Raw genomic sequence first — 27,500 nt, forward strand, 5'->3', positions numbered from 1 at the left:
CGCACACGTTCTACTGCACCCAAGGATTGAAATTGCCAATGAGGTTGAGGCAGTTTTACTAATTTAAAGATTTGCCAATGGGGTAAGAAAATGTAACTTGCTTTTTGTCAAGCAAACTGCATCTTGAAAGAAGCTAATATTTTCCACTCGGCAGAAAAAGATTTAATTACGTGACTGAAACCTTTTTTGCAGTGCAGAGAAGCGTTCCTTCTCTGACGGCGGATTGTCATTAGCAGTGCGAGCTCAGGGCTTCCTGCGCAGTGGTCTGCTCAGGTCGGTTACCTAGCGCACTGCGTCTCCTCCCGCACTGGGAAGAGACACGTTTTTCCGCTGCGATGGCCTGGCGATCCGTGTTTTCCCCGGCTCGGATCCCGTCCGTAAGCGACCGATGAATCTCCTCGTTCCTCCCAGCGCGTGTAACGGGAGACGCTGGGTCCACCCGGCTGATCTCGGCCAGATTGTAATTGCCTCCTTCAGGAAGCGTTGCTGCCTGCCATTTCCTGAAAGAGTAGCAATTTCGAATGTGCCGGAGTTATTTTTGCGATTTACTGGGAGAATCCAGCTGCATTACAGAGTCGCTGTAAACAAAGAGAAGCTTAGTGCTCTCCCAGGAGACAGGTTCTGCTTCTGTGGCCTGTGTGGCATTTATTTCTCATGGGATTGTGCTCAATTAAACTCTGTCGCCTACACTGTCTATGTGCTGTTATAACCGCCCTATGCCACCTGCAGTGCCCGTGCACTGTTATAACCTCCTTATGTCCCCTGCACTGCCTATGAACTGTTATAACCTCCCTCTGCCACCTGCAGTGCCCATGCACTGTTATAACCTCCACTGCCCATGCACTGTTATAACCTCCATATGTCCCCTGCACTGCCTGTGCACTGTTATAACCGCCATATGTCCCCTGAACTGCCTATGAACTGTTATAACCTCCATATGTCCCCTGAACTGCGTATGCACTGTTATAACCTCTGCCACCTGCGGTGCCCTCCATATGTCCCCAGGAGTGATTGACGCGCTGTTGTGAAGCGATAGTCTCCTGTGCCCCCAGCAGTAACTGTGTGATGCTCTTAATGTAGACCTCACTTGTCCTCCTCCTCCTCCTCCTCCTCACAGAGAAGCACGGTCCGGAGCGGAAGCGGATGAAGAAGGAGCCCATGAACAGCAGGAAGCTGGGCCTGGCGTTCGGGGTGGGCGTGCCGGGGATCCGGGCCGGGTACCCCCTCTCGGAGCGGCAGCAGGTGGCTCTTCTCATGCAGATGACGGCCGAGGAGTCGGTGAACAGTCCAGGTGGGCGTTTGAGATTAGGGTCACGTCTCTGCTGCAGCCGCGGAGCAACCATATCTTCCTCTCCCCCCTCTCTCTCTCTCTCTCCCGCTCTCCCCCTCTCTCTTTCTCTTTCACTCACCCCCCTCTCTCTTTCTCTTTCACTCACCCCCCTCTCTCTCCCCCTCTCTCTTTCTCTCTCACTCACCCCCTCTCCCCCCACTCTCTTTCTCTCTCTCACCCCCTCTTTCTCTCTCCCCCCTCTCTTTCTCCCTCTCCCTCTCCCCCTCTCTCTCACTCACCCCCCCTTTCTCTCTCTCCCCTGACTATCTGTCTCACTCATACCCCCCCCCTCTCTCTCTCACGCTTCATGAAAAGGCAGAGGCAACACCACCTAATTACAATTCAATTATACCAGATAACCCTCATCAATATCAATTACTGCAGCTAACTCTGCCATCGCGGTCCTAATCTCGTGTTGTCGGTTCGGCTCCTCAACGGAGGACAAGAAAGCACCCGAAAGTGTATCCACGGAGGAGTCCAGTTTCTGTCGTCGACGACAAACTGATGCGTTTTCAGCCCGCGCTTTTCTCTAGCGCCTGTGAGTCAGCAGCTGTAGGCCCGTAACTGCTCGATGAATGAAAATATTTACCCAAGCAATTAGATGTTCTGAGCAAGCGGCAGGGTGTCCAAAGGTTAGGCCATTAGCTCGCCAGCTTTTTCTAATCTTGGTATCTGGACCCTGGTATTACATTACCCTGGTTATGGAGAACATTGATCACCTTCGTTTTCATGTGCTGGTGTACCACTTTCAAAACCACAAGCCGCAAATAGACCGCTTCGGCAGCACGGAGAAGGGAGGGTCTTTTTTAACGCACTGTGGTCTGCTTTCCGAGCACACATTACATTACATTATTGGCATTTGGCAGACGCTCTTATCCAGAGCGACGTACAACAAAGTGCATACTCATAACCAGGGATAAGTTCGCTGGAAGACCCTAGAGGTAAGTACAATTTCATCTGGTGGGGGGGAAGGGGGAAGGGGGACTCCGGAGGGTTTGAGTCACGTTTCCGAGGTTCTAGACGGTGTCTGACAAGCCCGCTAATGTAAATGTCACAGGAATAATTGCCTTTTGTGGATGTGGTGACCACACCGGTCGGCGTTTCACTGGGCAGCGGCGCCACACGCTGGTGGGAAATGGTAGTGCAGTCTTTACTCTGTGGCGAATCCTCTTCGTTGCTGACGTTCTCCTGCGAGCCAACACCTATGTTCGCATGGAGTTTTAACTGGTGTCGCCCCGCGTCGTTACGCAAAATATGCATTTCACAGGAGTAAGTAGGCCCCCAGATTGAATCAGGGAAAGACCTGCGTTCTGTTCACTCAAATGCATTACATGTATGCATTACATTACATTACATTATTGGAATTTGGCAGATGTTCTTATCCAGAGTTGATTAGACTAAGCAGGAGACAATCCTCCCCTGGAGCAATGCAGGGTTAAGGGCCTTGCTCAAGGGCCCAACGGCTGTGCAGATCTTATTGTGGCTACACCGGGATTAGAACCACCGACCTTGCGGGTCCCAGTCATGCACCTTAACCACTACGTTACAGGGTCATGTACCTTAACCACTACGCTACAGGGTCATGTACCTTAACCACTACGCTACAGGGTCATGTACCTTAACCACTACGCTACAAGGTCATGTACCTTAACCGCTACGTTACAGGGTCATGTACCTTAACCGCTACGCTACAGGGTTATGTACCTGAACCACTACGCTACAGGCTCATGTACCTTGACCGCTACGCTACAGGCTCATGTACCTTAACCACTACGCTACAGGGTCATGTACCTTAACCACTACACTACAGGGTCATGTACCTTAACCGCTACGCTACAGGGTCATGTACCTTAACCGCTACGCTACAGGGTCATGTACCTTAACCACTACGCTACAGGCTCATGTACCTTGACCACTACGCTACAGGCTCATGTACCTTAACCACTGCGCTACAGGGTCATGTACCTTAACCACTACGCTACAGGGTCATGTACCTTAACCGCTACGCTACAGGGTCATGTACCTTAACCGCTACGCTACAGGGTCATGTACCTTAACCACTCCGCTACAGGCTCATGTACCTTAACCACTGCGCTACAGGCTCATGTACCTTAACCACTACACTACAGGGTCATGCACCTTAACCACTACGCTACAGGGTCATGTACCTTAACCTCTACGCTACAGGGTCATGTACCTTAACCACTACGCTACAGGCTCATGTACCTTAACCACTACGCTACAGGCTCATGTACCTTAACCACTACGCTACAGGGTCATGTACCTTAACCACAGGCTCATGTACCTTAACCACTACACTACAGGGTCATGTACCTTAACCGCTCCACTACAGGCTCATGTACCTTAACCACTACACTACAGGCTCATGTACCTTAACCACTACACTACAGGCTCATGTACCTTAACCACTACGCTACAGGCTCATGTACCTTAACCACTACACTACAGGGTCATGTACCTTAACCACTACGCTACAGGGTCATGTACCTTAACCACTGCGCTACAGGGTCATGTACCTTAACCACTACGCTACAGGCTCATGTACCTTAACCACTACACTACAGGGTCATGTACCTTAACCGCTACGTTACAGGGTCATGTACCTTAACCGCTACGCTACAGGGTCATGTACCTTAACCACTACGCTACAGGGTCATGTACCTTAACCACTACACTACAGGCCGCCCCTTATGCAGCGATGACGAGGTTTTGCCGCAGGTGATTGCTATCGTCGTTAATCTCCGCGTTCCGTTTCGCTCGCTGAGGGTTGTTCTCGCTTGGTTGTCCTCCTTCGCAGAAACAACGCCAAAGCACCAGTCGAGTCTGGGTCAGAAGGGAACGCCAAACTCCGCCTCAAAAACCAAAGACAAAGTGAACAAGCGCAACGAGCGGGGGGAGACGCGGCTGCACCGGGCCGCCATCCGCGGCGAGGCGCGGCGCGTGAAGGAGCTCATCGTCGAGGGCGCCGACGTCAACGTCAAGGACTTCGCAGGTGAGCGCGTGCGTCACCTGGCGCGCTATTCCGCACGGCGACCACTGTGTGTGTGTGTGAGTGTGTGTGAGTGGGGAAAAAAAAATTATATACTGTTGATAATGTTGATATTTCATTGTTACATTACATTATTAGCTCTTCGCCAGAGCGAAGTGCAGTTGATCGGACTAAGCAGGAGACGGTCCTCCCCTGGAGCAATGCGGGGTTAAGGGCCTTGCTCAAGGGCCCAACGGCTGTGCGGATCTTATTGTGGCTACTGATTACATGTTCTATCCAAATTAACGTTAAGTCAAGTTGGGTGGATTAATTGGGTAATTTAGCTGCATTTCGTATTTTGCCTTTTATTGGCGAGGGAACTCTGGCCCCCGCCGGTCTCCCTGCCGTTATCTCCACTCTGTCTTGGGGCCGATGCGTCCCGTTGCGTCTGGCCTGGGTTGCTGTGGGCTCGCAACGACCTGTTCATCTCTGTCTGTCTGCGGTCCTCAGGCTGGACTGCGCTACACGAGGCCTGTAACCGCGGTTACTACGACGTGGCTAAGCAGCTGCTGGCGGCCGGGGCCGAGGTCAACACCAAGGGCCTGGACGACGACACCCCTCTGCACGACGCGTCCAACAACGGCCACTTCAAGGTGGGCGTCCCGCCGCGGCGTCTCCCTGAAAACACCGTTGAGCGTCTCGGTCTTAACGTCTCCCCTTGAGAGGAAATTCGTTTTTTTTTTAAGTCACAGGGGACCGTGTGATGAGAGATTTGGATAGTACGCGTCTGGTCTGTGGCCCTTCATAAGGATGATTATAATTGCTTGTTGCATGCCACTGATGCACTGTATCTGGGTTTTTTTGTCAACATTTTTGTTTTGTCTCCTGTGGAGTTTTTTTTTTTTTAACACATGATCGCGCAAAGAAACCAGCATCCTGTGAAGACAAAATCGTTCTGTCTTGAAGACAACAATTATGGATGGTTGTGTGAATAATCAGATGGGTCCAATAATCCAGTCATCTTCAGCGTGGGCAGGTTGTAGGTTGTAAATAAGCCTAATGTCTACTTACTGCAGCACATGGGCGACATCTACTACACCATATACTTTTATCAAGTGTGAAAAACAGTCTCTTCACCAGAGGACTGTGTGGTTTTCCTTTCTGTAGGTGGTGAAGTTGCTGTTGCGTTTTGGAGGGGACCCTCGTCAAAGCAACAGGAGAGGCGAAACGGCACTTAAAGTGGCAAACTCCCCCACCATGTTGAATCTCCTACTTGGCAAAGGCACTTATACATCTAGTGAGGAGAGTTCTTCAGGTGAGTGCGTGAGGAATTCTCTAGTTATATTGGTGGTATTATTATTATTATTGTGTGTGTGTGTGTGTGTGTGTGTTTTTTGAAAAGTTTTTTCATGTGACAGCGTTAAAATATACAGTATAATAACATTGCTGGAAATGTATTTCGTAAAGCCTCTTACTGTACATTTTCATGCAGTCACAATCTAAATCGGGTCCATTAAGTCAACTTCTCTTAATATTGATTGTTTTTATTTTTTCCTATATATACAGAATCGTCAGAGGAAGAGGATGCCCCTTCGTTTGCCCCATCCAGCTCTGTTGATGGCAATAATACGGACTCAGAGTTTGAAAAAGGCCTGAAGCTGAAAGGGAAGGGCCTTGACCCTCCTAAATCCATGACCACACCCATAAAGGACGAGTATGAGTTTGACGAAGATGACGAGGAGGAGCGGGTGCCTCCCGTCGACGACAAGCACCTGCTCAAGAAGGAATTTCGCAAGGAGTCTGCCGGCAAGGCCAACAGCTTAATTTCCATCCCCAAAATGGAGGTCAAAACCTATTCCAAAACCAACTTGCTGACACCAAAGAAGGCCGCAAGGCGCATCCTGTCTGACACCAACAGCTCGGACGAAGACGGGCAAACCCTGTGTTTCTCCCAGACGCCGGTCGCACGGCAACCGGCCCCGGCGGCTAATTCCAAGAGCCGGGAGTCCGCTGCCGTGACCTCCAAGCAGCAGAAAGAGAAGAACAAGGTGAAGAAGAAGAGGAAGAAGGAGACGAGAAACAACGCCGGCAAGGAGGTGCGGTTCGGCAAACTCAATAACAATAAGTTCTGCACCTCGGAGTCCGAGAGCGGGGACGTGGAGAGCGAGGACGACAAGGCCTCCGTCCAGAACTCCAACTGCACGAAGGACCAGAAGCAATCGTCCGTATTCGGATCGCTCTCCTCCTCCTCCTCTTCGTCACACGGCAGCTCGGGCTCCCAGAAGCTGATACAGTCGTTGGCGGAGCAGCACCCGAAGCAGTGGAGGACGGACGGCTGGAAGACCGTGTCCTCCCCGACCTGGTCCGATGTCAGCTCCCTCTCAGACTCGTTCAGGACGCGGGTCTCGAGCGAGTCGGACTACTCGTCGGCGGACTCGAGCGTGGAGTCCGTGAGGGAGGTGAAGAGGAAGCCACAAGATGGCAAGAAGAAGAACAATGCCGCGCACGCCAACCTTACGGAGAGGAAGGGCTCCTCGGACTTCTACAAGGCCTCCAACGCTGAAGGGGCGGTCTCGAAGACGGACAGAGACGGCAAAGTTGTGAAAAAGCATAAGGTGAAGCACAAACACAAAAACAAAGAGAACGAAAAGGCCCCGAGTCTGGTGCTCAACCAGGACATGAACGAGAAGTTTGTCAAGAGCTTTTCCTTTGATTTTGATGACGCTCAGAAGTCCCTCATCGTGGACTCGACCGAGTCTGCTGCAGAAAACAAAGTCAAGCTCTCAAAGCACGATAAAGATCACTTCAAAAAGGAAGAGCGGACGTCCAAGGGCAAGCCGGAGGAGAAAGACTGGCCTTGTGGGAAAGAATCCATCAGAACGGCTAAAGAGGAGAAATCCAAGAAGTCTACCAAGGAAAAGATGATCAAGGAGGAGAAGGATAAAACTTTCAAAGCAGATAAAGAAAGAAACACCAAGGACAAAGAAAAGCTGAAGGAGGACAAGCAGAAGGCCCACAAGGATGAGAAAAAGAAAAAATCCAAGGACAAGTCTTCTAAAGTGGACAAAAGTCATGAATTAAAAGAGGATAAACATCTAAAATCTGAGAGAGAGAAAAATAGTAAGGAGGAGAAAGAAAAGTTTAAAAAAGAAAAAGTCCCCAAAGATGAGCCCGACTATGACGACTATGATATCAAGGGTCGTTTTTTAGATTTGGATGACAGCAAGCTCTGCGCTTCAGATGACCCCCATGACCATTGGGAGTCCGACCTCTCTTCGAGTTCGTCTCTCTATGGAGACGACAGCTGGGATGGGCCTGTGAAGGAATATAAAGAATACAAAGGCAACAACGCTGTCAAACTGGTTGTGGAGACCGTGAAAGAGGAGAGCCGAGATCGGAGAAAGGACAACAAAGTCAAAGAGAGGAAAATCGAGCATAGCGAAAAAGAGAAGAAAGATACTGCCTCCAAGAAGAAAGAAAAGGACTCATCAGAAAAATCTGGTGAAAAGAAAAAGGACTCTGATAAACAGAAGCCAAACTCCACCTACCTACCAGAAAAGGAGAAGAAAAGGAAAGAGTCTGCAGAAAGCATCAAGGAGAAAAAAGAGAAGGACTCCATCGATGGCATCCGGGAAAGGAAAGACACTTATGAGTTCACTAAGGAGAGGAAGGACTCCAAAACGAAGCAAGATGACATGCCCAGAGATGAGTATGGAAGCGACGCCTTTTTCAAAGACAAATCTGAGAATGAGACTGCTGTCAAGTCATTGGAGTTCAGAGAGAGGAACCACTCTGGGAAGGAGAAGAAGGGAGAGGCTACTGAAAAGGAAAAGAAAGACAAGTCTAATAAAGCGGACAAACACAAAGAGAAGCCCAAAGACAGGAGTTTCCTGGATTCTGAGAAGGCCGAGAAAACATCCACAGAAAAAGCTCCCAAGGAGAAAGATGGAGACAGGGGCTTCAAGGATAAAAAGGACGGAACAAAGGACAAGCACAAAGACTCTCACAGTAAAGACAAGGAGAGGAAAATGTCCTTGGAACAGAGCAAAGACAAGAAGGAGAAGGCGTCCCAGGATAAGCATGTGGACAAAGAGAGGGACTTTCTGGAGGCAAAGAAGGAAGAGCGAAAACCTGAGAAGGTGAGGGAGAAGACCTGGTACAAAATTGAAGACATCTTCACAGATGAAAGTGAGGATGAAGAGGAGGACACATACACTGGGGGAGTACTTAAACTCAGTGATTCCCTTGGCCTTTCAGATCCCCACCACAAAGACTCCACGCCAGATCCAGACGAGATGGAGGAGCTCTTCCAAAGTGACAAGCATAGGAAGTACTCCGCCGACAGCAAGCAGCACTCCACCGAGAAAATCAAAGAGAAGGATTACAAAGACAAGAAGAAAGAAAAAACCTTGTTTGATGGTGGAAAAGAGAGAAAGGGTTCTTTTGATAAACATAAAGACAAAAAGGAGAAGGAGTCCGTGGACGGAAAGCATAAGGACCGCAAAGAGAAGGCGGCTATTGACTCCAACCAGGAGAAGAAGAGCAAGCAGAAGATAACTGAGAAGAGACACTCTAGTGAAGAGAAGCAAAAGGGCAAATATAAAGACAAGCCTGACAAGGAGTATTTGAAGGAAAGGAAGCCCTCCAAAGGGAATGGTGAGAATGAGAAATCTCTACTGGAGAAGCTGGAGGAAGAGGCCCTGAATGACTACAAAGATGACTTCAACGACAAGATCAGTGAGATCTCGTCGGACAGCTTCACAGACCGGGGCCATGAGCTCAGCAGCTTTTGTGACTCTTCCATCAGCTTGCCAGACATCTCGGAAGAGAGGAGGGACTCGCTGTCCATATCCTACCCTCAGGACAAGTTCAGAGAAAAGGAACGACACCGGCACTCGTCGTCGTCGTCCTCCAAAAAGAGCCATGATAAGGAAAAGGACAAAGTCAAAAAGGAGAAGACCTTTGACAAGCGAGATAAGTCGGAGGAGATCAAGGAGATGTATAGGCGTAGAGAGAGCCTGCCCTTTGAAAAGGAGACTATGCCTCTCGAGGCTGACCCCTATACTTTCCCATATGGGTCCAAGCCTGACGGTGAGGATGATTTTGACAAGACTCTAGAGTTTGAAAAAGAAATGTCCAAAAAATCAGACAAGGAGAAGACTGGAGGCACCGTCACCGCAGAGAAGATCAAAGACAAAAAGAAAAAAGAGAAACACAAGGATAAAATTAAAGAGGATAAACATAAATACACAGATGGCTTTGGTTCCTTCAAACACTCAAAGGAAGATCAAAAATCTGGTCTGAAGGAGAGTCCACAGGTTTCTATTTTGAAGGAAAAGTCCAAGGAAGAGAGCCCTAAGTTTGACATCAGAAACAAAGACAGGAGCAAGGACATTTTGGAGAAGGACACTAGGACCGATCACACAAAGTCCAGGACAAAGGAGGAGAGCGACAGGTTCACCCAGTCCAGAGACGCACCACGAAAAGACAACCGCCCCCGGGATAAGCTGCTTGTTGACGGTGTTCACAGATTGACGAGCTTTGGTAAAATGCTGTGCGAGAAGGACCTAGAGATCGAGGAGCGCCACAAAAAGCACAAGGAGAGGATGAAGCAGATCGAGAAGCTGAGGCACAGGTCTGGCGACCCCAAACTGAAGGACAAAGCCAAGCCTGGCGAGGACCTGCGCAAGAGCCGCTCTGACTTGACATCTAAAAAATTAAATACCCTCGACACCGTGCTGAAAGAGAAGAAGTCCAAGGACATCGGGGTTCCAACTCAGATGATGTCGCCTGACAGAAAATCTCTGCCTGCAGATAACCAGAGCTCTAAAGACTGGCTAGTGGGGCATCAGATAAAGGAGAACCTCCCAGCTTCCCCACGGCCGGACCAGAACAGGCCGACCGGTGTGCCCACACCCACGTCTGTGATCTCTTGCCCCAGTTACGAAGAGGTTATGCAGACCCCGCGCACTCCTTCCTGCAGTGCGGAGGACTACCCTGACCTTATGTTCGATGGCATAGACTGCCAGAACTCGTCCGCCATGAGCATGTCCATGAACGCTTGCTCTCCGTCCTTCTTTGACAGGTATTCCAACACGCCTCAAGGGTTTCAGGACAACGCTTGTCTGACCCCCGCAAAGAACCTCCAGATGCCTGTTCTGAGCCGCTCAGCCTCGGTTGATGGCAGAAGGCCTTTTGACGAGGAGTTCAAAATAGACGCTGACAAATTCCTCAGACAGCAGAGCGTACCGGCCACCTCTGAGGTTGAGTCTTCCTCCGTCCTTCACCCTCTAGAGGACAAGCTGTTGCCAGCGGACAGATTGGAGTGCCCATCTCCCTGCTGTTCGCCTCGCGTTGAGAGGCCTTCACCCCAGCTGGAGCCACCTCAGACCACATTGGATGAGGCATCCTCAGTAGTCACTGCTCCAGACAACAGTGAGCACCTTTCTGAGTGTGTCTACAGCAACTTCCTGTCCAAGCCCGCGACTCCGATGCACAGACTCGACCCTCAGGAGCCTTGTTTGGACATCGCTGCCCCGCCCACCCCTGCCCCTTCTGCTCTACCCCCTTTAGATATCGATGAGCTTTCTGAACCTCACCATCCAATCCATTTGTCACCACACAGTGAGCACAGCCTCATCCCCTCAGATCCCATGAGTGGCACCAGTTTCCTGCCGTCGGTTGAGGAGGAAAAATATGGAGAGGATGAGGTAGTGGATGAAGAAGAGGAGGATGACGAAGGAGAACTGGAGGAGGAGGAGGCGGAGGAGGAGGAGGAGGAAGAGGAAGAGGAGGATGACCCAGAAGAGGCAGTAGAAAATGAAGACCATCTGGCTGAGGGGATGGACCCCTTTAGGGATAACAGCCCCTGCGACTCACACCTCCCAGAGCCTGAGAAAAAGGAGTTGGTAGAGTCTCCAGACAGAAGGGATTTTCAAGACACCCTCTCAGTAACACCCTCCCATCCCCCTGTGAGCCTAATGGAGAACTCCCATGATCACTCAGTCAGCTGGACTGTCAACTCTGACATGCTCCTAAAATCTCCCCTAAGACCATTTGTGGAAATGCCGCCGGCCTCAAAAGTCGTGCTCTTACCACACCCAGAAGACCTGCAGCAGCAGCACCACCTTTCTGCCACGTTAGCCTGTCCCCCAACAGCAACTTCACCCTACTCCACCTTCACCAGGGCGTACTGCCCCCCGCAGATCCCCGAGTCAGACTATGAAGGGCCAAAAGACCCTGTGGATGACATCCCCGCTCCAGCAAAACCTGCTGTGGCGCCTATACAGTCAGAGCACCGCTTTATTTCTCCTTCAACCACCCATCTTGAGTCCTTTTTCACTGACTGCAAGCCCATGCCTGAGCCTCCATGTTTGACAACAAGTAGCAGGCAGGACTCCCTCTGCTATATTCCAGAGAGCAGCATCCCCCCACCGGTGAACCTTGAGCCGGTGGTCCCCTGGGTTGATACTTTTGCCCCTCCGGTGGACGACTTGGAAGACGACTTGGACGCCTTCTCTCTGCCTGACTTGCCCTCACCAGAAAAGGAAATGCAGGTGCCAGATGTGACAAACTCGCAACCGCCTGAGGACAAATGTCCCGCTGAAGTCACATCTCCCGCGAAGGAGATGAGAGAGGACCCGGAGCTGTTGGACCTGGACATGCCCTGCTTAGCCCAGGCCCCAACCTCGCCAGCTGTGGTGCCATTGAGTGAGCCCCCAAGGGAGCCCGACTTACCTTTGGAGGACGGCTGCAGGTCTCCGCAGGACCTGGAGCCAGAACCAGAACCACAGAAGGTACCAGAAAGTGACTCCATTGATGTGGGAACTTCAGAAGAAAAGGTACCGTTTGAGGAAAGTGACAGCCACCCACTGCCGTCTACTGCGGACGACAGCTGTGACCAGGAGCACTTGGTGATGGGTCTTACAGCGAAGGAGTCAACTGCAGTCGCTGTTGCACCATGCCCAGACCTGGTGACCCCTGTGGAACTGGACACCAGTCAACAAGCTCCCATCACCACAACTCCAGCTCAGTGTAGCCCTGTCCACGCTACTCCTCCTGTGACGTCAGTGGTCACCCAGCCCATTATAGAGCCCGTTGCAGACTCGATGGCGCCAAAGGCGGAAGCCACGTCGCCCACCATTGAGGTTCCCAAAAAGGTGGAGGAGATCCCTCAAAGAATGACCAGGAACCGGGCTCAGATGCTCGCCAACCAGAGCAAGCAGAACACCGCTGTTCTCGCCAGCGTCACATCGTGTGGCCCTGCTCACAGCACCACCAGCACGCCCGCTGTGGTTACCACTTCTTCCGGCCCTGCGGAGAAAGAGGAGCCCACCGTTACTACCGCCACCACCACCACCACCTCCAGCTCAACCATCACAGCTCCAGCTGTTGTTGTCAGCAAGAACAAAGGTCGGGCTAGCGAGGAGGACGAGTCGCAGCACCCTCGCAAGAAGAAGTTCCCTCGGTCTGGCCCGCAGCAGGTGCAGGTCCAGCTGGTGAACACGGCCATGCAGCAGACCCGGGAGATGATCCAGCAGACCCTGGCCGTCATCGTCAACGCCGTCAAGCTGGATGACATTGAGCCCTACCACAGCGACCGCTCCAACCCCTACTTTGAGTACCTGCAGATCCGCAAAAAGATTGAGGAGAAGCGCAAGATCCTGTGCTACATCACCCCTCAGGCCCCGCAGTGCTACGCTGAGTATGTGACCTACACCGGCTCCTACCTCCTTGATGGCAAGCCCCTCAGCAAACTGCACATCCCTGTGGTATGTGTTCTCTAAACCAACCTTGGTCTCTATGTAGAAAAACAACACATTAGTACTTTGCCTTAACAGTAACATTGTGGCAGTATATATATCATTTGAAGAATATGTTGAATGATTGGTTGATTTCGACAGGTGATTGTATGTACTGCACCTTAAAAGGCTTCCTTGTCCAACCATCTCTTCATATTCTTCTGAATATATTCCAAACTTGTCTAGAGACGGTAGAAATAAATGAAGAGCATCACACGGAAACCTAAAGTTTACAATACTTTTTCGAATCTTGTAATTCACTGGATCGGATTTTTCCGAGTCGTCGGGTTCGGTCGAGGTGGTTCGGTTAACCCGCTCCTCCCGGCTTTTCGTTAGATCGCTCCGCCTCCATCCTTGACCGAGCCGCTGAAGGAGCTCTTTCGACAGCAGGAGGCAGTGAGGGGGAAGCTGAGACTGCAGCACAGCATCGAGAGGGTGAGCACAGATACCCACCCCCCGCCCCGCCGTACCTCCGCCACCCCCCCCCCCTCGTCCTTCCTCCTTCCTCCTCCTCCTCTCCCCTTCCGTTTTTTTCCAACCTCCTCCAAAATCACCTGTGTAAATTCCCTACCTTTTGGAAAGGGCTTTGATCATTCGGCACCCGCTGCTTTGAAGCATGATCAAAGCTTCCGTGTACGGGAGAAGTACCTCCCTAGCATGCCTCCCGCTACTACCCACGCAGGTATACTACGGCGCAGACCGAAGCCAGACTGCATTCACGTTTGTTTTGCTCCCTGAAGTGCTTTCTACAAAGCTTGCCCAAACCCCTGATAATTGTGTTTAAATCAGTTCTTGCCTTTGACAGCCACCTCGTCAAGAGTTCGCACCCAGACGAGATCAATGACAAGAGTTGTGTGGGAGTACTGCAGTTGTTGCTTCCTTCTTGGCAGTAACCTCACTGTGGTGCATGTTTTGAGCTGGCTGGATGGATCTCCCGTGTTCATAACTTGAAGGTCATCTTTCTCCCTCCCCTCCCTCCTCTCGCAGGAGAAGCTGATCGTGTCTTGTGAACAGGAAGTCCTGCGGGTCCACTGTCGTGCAGCGAGAACGATAGCCAATCAGACGTTCCCCTTCAGCGCGTGCACCATGCTGCTGGACTCCGAGGTGTACAACATGCCCTCTGAGAACCAGGTGGGTCCCCAGCCCATACTGCACCTGGGACGGGCGGCCACGGTCCTCCAGGGTCTCCTGTATTCAGACACAAGGTTGTTTGCTGGCTGCTGGGCAGAAGCTGTGGGACTAATCGGTGGATGCTGCAGTGACCTTTTCCCCTTTGTTTAATGCGTTGTTTAATGTTCTACCGCAGGGTGACGAGAACAAATCGGTGAGAGACCGCTTCAACGCCCGTCAGTTCCTTTCCTGGATCCAAGACGTAGACGACAAGTTCGACCGTATGAAGGTGAAGGGTTTTCCAGCTTTGCATGTCGGTTTGTTTTGCATTCAGGCATATTGAATGGTTGGCTGTTTTCTGTAATGGCCACGGCTCTCACATGGGGCAGCCTCTGTAACGTAGTCGTTAAGGTACATGACTGGCACCCGAAAAAATGTCGGTAGGTCGATTCCCATGTCCAGGGCTTTTTGCTCCAGGGGGAGGTTTGTCTCCTGCTTAGTCTAATCAACTGCAAGTCTTTGGATAAAAGCATCAGCTAAATGATTGGATTGCTTCTCATTCACGCACACGCACACGCACACGCACGCACGCACGCACGCACGCACGCACACACACACACACACACACACACACGGCCATTGGTTGCCAGGCAAGGCACCAACCAGCTCAGTCAGGAGCAAAAATTGGTGATCGCTCAGGGACACTTCCACACACTCGGGGCAGGGACCGAACCGGCGACCCTCCGATTGCCAATGCGACCGACCCAGCGTAACAGGTAGCCTCTCCCGGCTGTGTGCTGCGGTGGTGTGTAACCAGGGACCCTCTCTCCCCTCCAGACGTGTTTGTTGATGCGGCAGCAGCACGAGGCAGCTGCGCTGAACGCCGTGCAGAGGATGGAGTGGCAGCTGAAGGTGCAGGAGCTGGACCCCGCCGGACACAAGTCCCTCTGCGTCAACGAGGTGCCCTCCTTCTACGTGCCCATGGTCGACGTCAACGACGACTTCGTGCTGCTGCCCGCGTGACAGGGGCGCACGCGCGAAGCCGTCCCGTGTCAACCGTCAAAAAAGACATCCAACAGACTGTATGGTAAGGGCTAGCCAGTTTGAAAAGGAATTATTCTTTCTTGAAGAAAAACGGAGAAAAAAAGAAATTCTATATTATATATAAAACGGAAAAACTGAAAAAAAAAAAAATGAAAAAAAACTTGTTTATGATTCCCTCCTACGAGAGGAGGAAATATCTTTTTACCGGGAAAACACAACTTGCACTTTCATCCTACAAGTTTTTAATGCCTTTTCTTTGAGGCTTAGACCCCTCTGTTTGATTTAGATTTTTGTTCCCCCCTTTCAATTTTTTTGGAAAAGGAGTACATTGAGATTTTTTCCTTTATTTTTGGTTACCTAAAAAAAAAAACAACAAAAAAAAAAAAGCAACAGAGGTGGGGGGACAGTCCTCGATGTGTGTGCGCATCGGAACCTGGACGGGGTGAGAGAATTGGGCACCACACCCATCACCCACACCACCAGCCCCCCCCCCCCCCCCGCGCCCCATGCTACGGGGGGGGGGGGGGGGGGGGGGGTGCACAGGCTCCAGGACCCAGCTCTGAGGGGACAGTGCAGCAGTCGGACTGGGTGTGGGGAGTTCACGGGGTCTGCATCTGGAGCGGAGAGACTGTGCCATCGACTACGGACCGGAGCAGTCCCAGATCACACGTTTGCATGCAGGGTCACTCTCGGCCTGTACAGTCACACACCTGTTCACTGCAAACACCTGCACAAGGTGGGAGGGGAGGGGAGGGTAGGGGAGGGGGGGTGGGGGGGGAGAGACACAGGAATGTTGAGATTCAGGAAGCAAAGACTTATAAGAGAAGTGTTTTATCTGAGAATATTCGTTTTGTTTCGTTCTGTTTCTTTACTTGGGCATTTCATAGTTTTCTCGTTTTCTGAGAAAGTGACTTGAAACACTACAGAGCCAATATCAGTTTAAAGGAAAAAGAAAAAAGAAAAAAAAATTTGAATCCCGTAAATTATGTACAGTTTTTATATACGTTAAACAATGTATTCTCGCTGCCTTCTAGATAATTTATTTTGCCACACATTACTGCACAGTTGTAAATAACGTACGTACTGTACCGTCACTCTCAGTTAGGTGTATAAAAGAAAAACGAAAAAAAAAAAAAGGACTAAAGAAAATGATCTTTCTGTGTACAGATTGTTCTGGGCACTGCTTTCCCCTTGTAACAATGGGCCAAAATGTGTTCACGTTTTCAGTATTTTAAAGACAGTCTCCCATGCAAGCCCGCCGTTCTCTTCTGGCCTGGTCACAAGTCAGAACCATCACAACCAGAGAACATCTACATCTTTTTATTAAAACCTCCCTCCAGACTATACAGGTCCACCACAATCTTAACTGCTTGATGTAGCATAACGGTTATAAAAATGTTCCGTAAATAATAAAGGTATATTATGTTTTGCATTATTACAGAATTATCTTTTAAACAAAACAAATTAACCAAGAAAATGCCTTTATACAGTATATTTTTAATTTACCTTGCGCAAGTACAATTAAGGTACACCGGACAAAATATTACACCAGATAATGTTGGAGCACGCACACTCTTTAATCTACCTTGAGTCAATAGAAATGTCAGGAATTTAAGTCCATTGTATCATAATATTTATGTACATGTATAAAAGTGGCATTGTAATGGTCAAAGCATCCGAGTTTGAGCTTGTGAATTAATCAGGGGTTCTATACACAGAATATATGTTAGATTATTGGTTGTAATTTTCACAAGGGATGTCATAACCTACCTACTTTTTTAATTTTATTATTATTATCCTTTTTTCTTTTCTTTTTTTTAATGAAAAGTTTGGGGTTTTTAAACTTATGTTACAGCCGTTCATTGATTTGTAATGGAAATATATTTTGGCCAATAATACATTTTAGTAAAATCGCCTGCATACAGTATCCAATGGAATGTGGGATAGAATCCCATCTTTAGATTCACCTCTTCTTTGGCAGCTGTTAAACGAATACAAATACGGTTTAATATCCAGTCCATTTTTATTTTTTTTATTTTTTGCTGTAATTTAGTTTATTTTAGCTGCTTTGAGTGTACTGCCCTGAAGTTCTTGTTCTGTATCTAAATCCCAATTTGTCTGCTGGTTCTGTATTGAGTTTGTTTGATCGTGAGAGGAAGTGGCCTCCACGGTTTCTCCCGTTTTGAATAGTTTTACGAAAGTACAGTTCCAGCTTGCTATGTTATTTTAAGCACGGCCACAAGGTGATGCTAAAAACATTTAGAACACACAATTCTTCGATAAAAGGATTTAATTAAATAACTAAGCCAGAGTTGTTACAGAAGTTTTAGTTCTATTTTAATATGAACATCTTTATGATCCAAACTCCCGTGTTGTCTTTCATCTGCACGTCTGTTGCGGAAGGAGTAGTGACAGGAGAAAAGGTTTCCCTTGACCATTTGGTTTAGTAATTGTACCTGTTTTATTGCAGGCGTATTTTATTGTGGTAGGGTTTGGTTTTAATTTGTGTTAAGTTAACAATGCCAGATTGGAAACTGTCTCTCTGTGTCACACACTGATGCAAGCGTTTTATTTTTGGACTATCTGATTTTTTTTTAATCTGACGTTCAGTGGTATTAGCCTTGGTTTTAAATACAGATGCAGTATTCTCCTACAGAAACATTGTCAAGTATTAATAATATGTGTATAATTGATTGTTTGCTACTATGGAGCTCTTGCCATCAACAATTCAAATGAAAACGGCATTAATTGAGGTTTTATTTATGTTTAAATGTGGCCTTTTTGCAAAGAATTTTAACTTAATTTACCGAACTGACAAGCCTGTTCGTTGGTGTCATCCTGGGTGTTGCGAGGGCCCGCTTATTTCTTCATTATTATTGGAAGAATCATGAAATGCCTAATTACACATATTGCACGAGGTGTGTGTTCAGGGTGCAAAATTTAATTAATTTCACAGTCGGAACAATTAATGAATGCACCAACTGCAATTTCCAATGGCGAAAATTACATCATTCATGCAGTTTATTTTGCGGTGTCATAGTGAGTACTTAATTGATGGAAAGGTGCACTTTCTTGACTGGCATTGAGAGATGTCTGTGCATTCGAACATTACGAGGCCCCTGAATTTAGCGTTTGGTGTTTTGGTACCATCTTGTTTTTCTGTACGGAGAATAATCGCGTTGCATGCTTTAGTCACGGTGCTTTGCAGCGGAATGTACACGGTCACAGTGTCCTGCGTCCCGTCCCGTCCCGTCCCGTTCCTGTCGTTCTCCCGTTTCATATTTCACTTCCATCTGTCATGCCTTTGCTTTACCCCCTTTTTTAATCAATCAATGAAGGCTTGAAATTGTGAAGGCTGTTTGTAATGGGCTTCATTGCGGAACCCAGTGAGTGAAATTACAGTGGACAGACATAACTGAACCGTTTATTGTATTTTTTTATTATTATTTGTGTTTGTAATGCCGATGCTGCTTGCCATAGTTCTCCGGTGTGTGTAGCCTGAGCAAACGTGCGCGCCTACTGAGTTATTTGGTTAAAGGGTTTCTTCCGAATCTCAAAGATCCTTCCCCCTGCCTTGCCTCCGGGTTGTCCCCTCTGAAACACACATTAATAAGCTATCCGCCTGATGACTGTACTAAAATGGCTCGTTTCAGTTCCGTCATAAATATCCACATTCGAACTGCTTGGTCATCCCGTTTCTGACAGCCAGCCCTCACCCATCCACCTGCGCAGCTCAGCACTTAGAAATTCAACAAACTGCTCTGCCATTGCATTCGTTGAAGTTACCTCTGCAGTTCACGATGGTTTTTTTTTTTTTTTTTTTTTTTTTTTCTTTCCTCTGACGTGTCAGACGGATTAGATTGTTAATATAAGTGTACTCACAATTTCAAGCCTTTTTCAACGTGCATCTCCCACTCTTATCCTCAACCAGACGGCTGCAGCTGTTTTCTGACAAATGAACCCGATAACGAAGCATGGGGGAACTACTCTAAATGGTGAATTTTTTTTTTTTTTTTTTTTTTTACAAAAAATACTATTTATTATGTTTTCTGACGCCTGTGGTATGTTGGAGTGAAGGTCTCTGCTGTGTAAATTTCCCTCTTGTCGTGCGTGAAGTGAGACTTTGTACATACGTGTAAATTACTCCCAGGACGTTTTTCGGCCTTCTCTTTGTACTAGGTTAAACTCGCATAGATCGTGGGGTACCAGCGGCGAGGGGGGTTCACTCGCTGCTGGTGATGTAACCGTGTATCATTTTCTTTTTCTTTTCTTTTTGTACAATGTAGTTGAATTGTGTACATATTGTTTGAGCAGCTAGTCACTGCGGGAGTTTGTTAATGCTGTCGAAGATCTCGGCACTGTCTCCTCTCGCTGTGTTGATATCCTGCAAAACAAAAATATATACAAAATAAATGACAAAAAAAAACCTAAAAAACGAAAATGAGAGTAAGTAAAAGAAAAAAAAATTGGAAAAACAAAATATTTTCTACAGTTGCATGTACAGAGAGCGCGAGAAATGCTGTTTGTCCCTCAGAGATTATGTTCGTAAATAAATTTTTTAAAAATACATTCAGTCTCTGCGTTTCCTTGTTTCTGAAAGTCCGTTAGCAGCTCATTCACATAAATGAGCTCCATCTTGAGTGTGTGTGTGTGTGTGTGTGAGTGTGAGTGTGTGAGTGGAAGGGGCAAATCGCCCACCTTTAAAACTCTATTTAACATGCTCTGGAAACGGTCACACAAACGTGAATCCCAATGTTGAATCGGACTTAAAAGGGGTTGAATATTGGCTTTGGCTGGAAAATCTCTATGCAGTGCATAAGTTTCGTGTTTTTAACCTGTAACGATGTCTACTTGTATTGTGACAGCGAAATCATTAAATTAAATAAAACCTATACCTGCGACAATTATAATCCATTAAGGTCGCTTAATTATTTGGTGCATTTCACAAGGATGTTGCAATATAGTGTATATAACAATCACTATAAATTGCGTTGGTTCGAAGTGGCCTGGTGGTCAGGCTTGGGGTGGTGGAATTCACTGGTTGGAACACTCTCAGAAATAAAGCCCCGGTGGAGTTAGTTTCGTTCTTTAGGGAACACATTCCAAAATGTAACGCTACCCTGAATGTACAATGATGTTCTAATTTGGTACTAATGGATACATTTCACAAGAATCATGCATTGCTGACTGGGGACACAATTTTATGTGTCTATAGGGTAACCCAATGACGAGCATTTTTGTAGGGTAGACTGGGGACGGTTTCAACAGGGGACGGTTGAAACGGGTCTTATCCCTCCGGGTCAGAAACATGCTAGAGTGATGACACTCATACTGCACGTGCTCAGTTAGACCCCCACAGGAAGACGAGACACATTCAGCATCTGCTGCTACATTTATTGAAAAAAATAACTTTTGGAGGTTTGAAAGTAATGTTGTTGTTGTTATTATTATTACATGGGGCGACATGGCTTTTGATAAAGGCGCTATATAAATGCCAACCATTTATTATTATTGTTATTATTGTTGTTGTTATTATTATTATTATATTACTTTGTGTCGAGGTCAGTGTGTCTAGCTAGCACATGATGTTCTGTCATGGCTGAGAGGGTTGGGGACGGTTTCGACAAGCTAAGCAGCCACATCAAAACAAATCGCACAGCAGTATTTTTCTACATACACAAGTCATTGTGACGTAAATATAAGGGTAGTTCACCCAAATATAAATTTGTATTCCTTTTTTTAAATATATGTACATACACAAGTCACTGTGGGGTATATAAATAGTTCACCCAAACATATAAAAACATAAACTGGTGTTTTCTACGGTGACGTATTGATGCCAGTACAAAAAAAATAAAAACAAGATTGTTATAACATTGTCAGGTAGGTACATAATCATTGGAGTGAATAACGTAGTAACGCGATCATTTAATTATTTCGGATTAACGTAATCGTGTTATTGTAATGATCCATTAGCAAATATTAAGCCATTTTGTTTGTCATGCAGTGAATAAATAATCTAATCATCCAGTGTATACCCTACCTTTTTTCCCTGAGTTGAGGAGATGCGATTCTTATTGGCGTTCAATCCGCTCTCCTGGGACCGAGACAGCATATTGAATTACACCTTGATTACCATAAATCGAAGTGTCAATAATCATGTGCTTGACGAAGATGTTGGTTATGAGCGGGCTGCTGATTTGTTTTTAACGCAAAATAAAAACGAAATGTGCTCCAGAAGAGAAAAGAAAGTGGGAGATATTAAGGAAATATATTTGCAAAGGGTGTTTACCGCAAATTAATCTCAATAGGCTACGATTGAGTCAGACGTAAGGTAAATATTAAGCCGGATAAGGTCTTAAGTCAGAAGGTGGCATAGCCGATGCATGTTGAACAAATCCTTGACTTTTTACTTGGCCTGAACTGTTGCCACAGCATTTTGAACGTGTCGTGTGTAATGCGCTTTATATAGAAGCTGACACACGAGACCTGTGGATGCCTCTTCCCCGGATCATGAAGCGTGAGTTGTGAACGCGGAATTTGTGAATTGGACGGTAGGAGTTTGGCGAACGACGGAGTGACTAACGTGTTATGATGGGAAGGGGGTTTCTCCTGGGTAGTGGGGATACGTCCCACCACTCGTTAAATCTCGATAATTTGCATACCGGCTTCCCTCCCCCGGCGTTCTCAACTTTCCAAATGTAAGTTTGCTCCGAGCTCTTGTCTCGACAGCTGCTCCAGCGGTACGGCCACGGACGATGGACTTTGAGACTAGGATTTACCCCCGAATCGGTGGTTTCGGACGATACAACCGCATCGTCGCGTTTTTCAGCTGGATTCCGAACTTCGCTGTGGCGTTGAACCTTTTCTGCGATATCTTTTTCACGCTGATTCCCGAGTCGTACCACTGCAAACCGGACCCGTCGCTGTTGCCGTCCGGCGTCCTGCTAAGCAATCTCTCCCAACAAGAGTACCTCAATTTCACAATTCCCTGGGTGAAGGGGTCGGGATTGAGCCACTGCGAACTGTACAAGTACCCCGCAAACTTCACCAATTTCACGGAAACGCTTCCAAAAGAAGTGGTACACTGCACAACAGGATGGGAATACGCACACGACGTGGGTCTACAGAGCAACTATGTTACCGAGGTTAGCGTGCTGTCTGCCTGTCTGCTTTCCTTCCTTTCTTTTTCTTCTTTTTTTTTTCCAATGTAGGCTAAACGAGTCCTGGTAGCAATATTTGTATGTTATCGTTTTGTGTCTAATTTGAGTGTAGCGCCTACAGGTAGCCTAGGTGTTAGTTGAGAAGTGCAGCTTGTTGCAGTCACTCCCCTTAGCTACCAATCAGGCTTGGAGCAGTTGTCACCTTACCACAGTCCTAAATGCTGGTCATTAGATATGGAGTAATCTACTACAGGGCTTCGGTGATCTGAAGTAGGCTCTTTTTTGGCGATGCTAATGTTTAGTCATGCAGCCTAACTGAACTTTAAGCCTACATAACCTGCTCACCAAGCACACAGTAGCAGGTAACCGATAACAGTATCGTTCCGGAATTTTCCATATAGGAAAACCGCATTGATTGTGTTCACGAATACTAAGTGCACGGACATTTCTCAACGCCTGTTGACCTTCTAGACATTCTCTGGCCAAGGAAGGGTGTCTTCTTGATCTATTGAGTACCTGCATAGGCCCACATTCACCTATATTATGGTCTGTCGCCTGGTTAGGCAGGGCACGGGGAACGCAGGCTACATTACTGCCCCGTAATGTGCAGTGAGTAGAAAACATTCCAAATATCTCCTGAATTATAACAACTGATGCCACTTAGCTATAGCCCGCTGTGCCAGTATGAAAAGCGCACTGTGTCAGAATAACTGGATGGACTCTCTTGACCCTGCGAAGGGACATAAGCTATTCCGTCTGAGTTTTTGTCGCTCCCGTGTAGACTACAGCCTCTCATTGGCTTTATTTGCCGATGTATATTTTAAAAGGGGGGGTACTGCGGCTCAGACAAACAGCTCTTAGCCACGTACACTGGCCTCTGCCTTTTCAAACAAAGAGTGTATTTACCTGGGGGGGGGGGAAGGGAAGAAATACTTCTGTATGTGCGGAAACGATGCCTTTGTAGGCCTAATTGTTCAGGACAGAGCGTGTTGGCCAAAGTGTAACACTGGACCACTGAGTCTAGGAATGCCGTTGTAGAGATAAAACCACTACTCTTTTTGAGTTTCCTGCGGTGGTACGAAATGTTCTACTGCTGGGGTGTGTTGAGAGTACCAGGGAGGGCTTGACTCCGTCGAACCGAGGATATTTGGGATGTTATCAGGGAAAGGAATTTCCTTGCCCTTTCGTAAGACTTTGCCTCCCTCATTACAGACCGTCAGCAAACCGACCCAAGAAAGAATACTGTATATGTATATAACATATAATATAATGCATTTATATTATTATAATATTTATATAAAAAGCTATGTGGATGCAGTAAAAATGAATTGGATATGGAAATTCAATAACTTAATATTGGAAATTACTTGTTGATTACTTTGTCCAGGTTATTCAAGAAAGAAATACATACACATTTTACATTTACGTTTTAGTCATTTGGCAGAAGTGACTTACAAGTGCATAGGTTCTTCCACAAGTTAAAGCAACACATCCATAACTAGTAAAATGTGGATGTGTGCTGTTCTAAACATACAGTCATCATAAGTGCAATTCTATTTATTATTATTATTATTATTATTATTATTATTATTATTATTTGTTAGAAAAGAGGGATAGGGATATCGGAAAGGGGGGGGGGGGTACAGTTTGAAAAGGTGTGTTTTTAGTCTGCGTCGAAATAGGGGGATGGATTCTGCTGTCCTGACAGTGGTAGGCAAGTCATTCCACCACTGAGGAACCAGAACGGAAAACAGGTGTGAACGTGCAGCTCGACCGCCAGGTGCACGTAGTGAGGGAACCACAAGGCGACCAGAGCTGGCTGACCGGAGTGGTCTAGCTGGGGAGTAGGGAGTGATTGTTGATTACTTTGTCCAGATTATTCAAGAAACACACACACACACACACACACACACACACAGTTTCCCGTGATTCTGGGAGAGAGAATGTTCTGGGACACATTCCCAATAGCTATCTAACAAATTAATGTATTAATACATTATAATATTGCAGCATGCTTTGGTGACACTGACTCTTTGGCCTTGGCTTGCATATTGCAATTTAGGAAGAAACTAGAGGAAACACCCGTAACCTACTTTGAGGGAAAACTTCAGTCGGGCATTTTGGCTCATTGTATGCCATGAGTGCAAAGGACAAGGGCGGGAAGGGGTGTTGGTTGTGTTTCTGTGCTTTTCCTGGATATAGGAAGCAGCCTTCCATTTGTTTTTCCGGGCAGGGTTAACCCCTGACTCCTTGTGTGTTGGGGCGCAGTGTTCCCGTCTGGGAGCGCTCTCACCAAAGCTGTCACAGAGAGGCCGAAGAGAGGGGCTAATGTAGCCGGCGCTAACAGAAAGCGCTAATGTAGCCGGCGCTAACAGAAAGCGCTAATGTAACCAGCGCTAATGTAGCCGGCGCTAACAGAAAGCGCTAATGTAGCCGGCGCTAACAGAAAGGCCATGGCTCTCTGAATTCCCCCTGCGCTAATGAGTGAGGAAATTGGGCTGCTCTGGTGTGAGTGTGAGCGTGAGAGAGAGAGAGATAGATGTTGGTTTTCATGTATAAATCTGTTTTATAGTCAGTCAGCCGGCTGTGAAAATTATATCCTCTGCCACACTGATGTGTCGTGTCTGACTGAGGAAGATGAAGCTCCTTCCTCTCTGGGTCTTTGTGTGGCTCTGTCACTCACCATCCACCTCAATCACTGTCTTTCACTGCTTTCCACTCTTTCTGTTTCTATCTGTTCCTCTCTCCATCCGTGTTGTCTCTCGCTCTCTCGCTCTCTCGCTCTGTTCCTTTCTGTCTCTCCCTCTACCTCTCTTGGAATTTTTGTCTGTCTGCTTCTGTTTCTTTTTATCTTCACCCCTCCCTCTGGGTTCTTCTTGGGTTCTTGTCCTGTATCCTCCCTCCATCTTGCTTCCCCCTCTTGCTTCTCTTCCTCCGTGTTGCACCTTCCCCCCTCCCTCCATCCCTTTCTCTCTGGCCCTCCCCGTTGGTTTCCCATGTTTCTGTCTGTCCCTCTGTCCGTCTCCACCTCTCTCTCTCTCTCCTCCTGTCCGCCTCTGCAGTGGGACCTGGTGTGTGGAAACTACTGGCAGATCCCTGTTCAGCACATCTGCTTCATGATTGGCTGGATCCTGGGCTATGTGCTGCTGGGTACTCTCTGTGATTGGTGAGTCAGTCTGTACGCCGCCTCAACTCTACAGTTTGTTACTGTACACATGCAGCATCTGTGGGCTGACCCACCATGTGTCTGTCTGTGTTGTGTGTGTGTGTATGTGCCTCTGTGTGTTTGGGAATGTGTGTGCATGCTTTTGTGTGTGTCTCTGTGTGTGTCTGTGTGTCTGTGTGTCTGTGTGTCTGTGTGTCTGTGTGTCTGTGTGTCTGTGTGTCTGTGTGTCTCTGTCTCTGTCTCTGTCTCTGTCTCTGTCTCTGTCTCTGTCTCTGTCTCTGTCTCTGTCTCTGTCTCTGTCTCTGTCTCTGTCTCTGTCTGCGCGTGCGTGTGTGCGCGCGTGTGCGTGTGTGCGTGTGTGTATCTCTCCAGGCTTGGCAGAAGGCAGGGGTTCCTGCTGTCCGTGGCTCTGTCCAGCCTGCTGGGCGTGGCCGTCTGTCTGTCCAGCAGCCCCACCGTGTTCCTGCTGCTGCGCCTGTCCCAGGGGGCCATGCTCGCGGGCATCTTCCTGTCCTCGTACATCGCCCGTGAGTACGCCCGCCCAGCACCGCATTCCCACAATCCCTCAGTCCCTCAGTCACAGGAGTCACTCAGTCACACAGTCACTCAGTCTCACAGTCACACACTCAGTCACACACTCAGTCACACACTCAGTCACACACACAGTCACACAGTCACATGCACAGTCACACACTCAGTTACTCACTCACTCAGAATCTCAGTCACTTAGTCACACAGTCACACACTCAGTCACACACACAGTCACTCAGTCACACAGTCACACACACAGTCCCTCAGTCCCTCAGTCCCTCAGTCCCACAGTCCCTCAGTCACACAGTCCCTCAGTCCCTCAGTCACACAGTCACACACTCACTCACTCCCTCAGACACACAGATACTCAGCCACACACACAGTCACACAGTCACATGCACAGTCACACACTCAGTTACTCACTCACTCAGAAACTCAGACACTCAGACACAGTCACTCAGACACACAGTCGCACAGTCACACGCACAGTCACACGCACAGTCACACGCACAGTCACACGCACAGTCACACGCACAGTCACACGCACAGTCACACGCACAGTCACACACACAGTCACTCAGACACACAGTCACTCACTCACTCAGAAACTCAGACACTCAGTCACACAGTCACTCAGTCACTCAGTCACTCAGTCACTCAGTCACTCAGTCACACACACACTCACACACACACTCACACACACAGTCACACACACAGTCACACAGTCCCTCGTTTCCAAATCTCGGAGCCTCTGGCACACACTGTTGTATCTTATAAATTTAACTTCATTATCACACTGAAAGTGCAAATGATTAGGCTGAGTGAGGAGTTCTGTGCTTCATTTCCAAGCTGACCTGTATGACCTGAGTTATGCATTGCTATATTGGATCATTGTTATGTAACTCCTGTCATGCTTGTGTATTTTTCAGCTCAGACCTGGAGTTAGCTGTACAGCTGCAGATATGTAATGTTTTTTTCACCCGGGGTCCTGTCTATTTAGTGGCCTTTCTGGTTTTGCTTGTTTTACTAGCTTTCCTGAGACGCTCGGTAGACCAATGTTTTTGAAACCATCTTTCAGCACGTGTTTTCGATTTTTCACGTGTTTTCATGAGTTTCATTACAATGGTAAGTGATATAGCTTCTTGTTGGCCAATGCTACTTTTGTTAACAAGGTTAAGAAGTACAGATAAATGCGATGGTGTCGATACTTCAAGTTTGTGTTGGGATCATTATTTGAATTTACCTCAGGGTGGTTAGTTTCAGATGAGAAAATATTTCTGTTACGGTTTAGATGGCACGAAATCTTCAGTATGCAGTACACAAGTGTCCCCTGGGCCCAGTTAACCTCCCATTCTGACTCTCAAGC

At 47.7% G+C, this 27,500-nt stretch overlaps 2 protein-coding genes across 2 annotated transcripts in view; both read left to right on the forward strand.

Moving 5' to 3' along the window:
- Positions 1-15,802, forward strand: part of ankrd11 (ankyrin repeat domain 11) — a 109,274-nt gene extending 93,472 nt beyond the window's left edge. Inside the window, exons 5-13 of the mRNA XM_061245057.1 lie at positions 1,118-1,291; positions 4,149-4,343; positions 4,830-4,972; positions 5,487-5,634; positions 5,886-13,090; positions 13,457-13,555; positions 14,108-14,251; positions 14,427-14,519; positions 15,068-15,802. Coding sequence (XP_061101041.1) covers positions 1,118-1,291; positions 4,149-4,343; positions 4,830-4,972; positions 5,487-5,634; positions 5,886-13,090; positions 13,457-13,555; positions 14,108-14,251; positions 14,427-14,519; positions 15,068-15,253 — 8,387 coding nt within the window. The 3' untranslated portion in view covers positions 15,254-15,802. The remainder of the gene's footprint in view (positions 1-1,117; positions 1,292-4,148; positions 4,344-4,829; positions 4,973-5,486; positions 5,635-5,885; positions 13,091-13,456; positions 13,556-14,107; positions 14,252-14,426; positions 14,520-15,067) is intronic.
- A 5,846-nt stretch (positions 15,803-21,648) lies between these two features.
- The window catches only part of slc22a31 (solute carrier family 22 member 31), an 18,050-nt gene continuing 12,198 nt past the window's right edge, over positions 21,649-27,500 (forward strand). Inside the window, exons 1-3 of the mRNA XM_061245068.1 lie at positions 21,649-22,422; positions 25,500-25,603; positions 25,976-26,130. Of these exons, the coding sequence (XP_061101052.1) occupies positions 22,033-22,422; positions 25,500-25,603; positions 25,976-26,130 (649 nt within the window). The 5' untranslated portion in view covers positions 21,649-22,032. The remainder of the gene's footprint in view (positions 22,423-25,499; positions 25,604-25,975; positions 26,131-27,500) is intronic.

Source organism: Conger conger, chromosome 6 (assembly GCF_963514075.1).
Source record: "Conger conger chromosome 6, fConCon1.1, whole genome shotgun sequence".
Taxonomy (NCBI): Eukaryota; Metazoa; Chordata; class Actinopteri; order Anguilliformes; family Congridae; genus Conger; species Conger conger.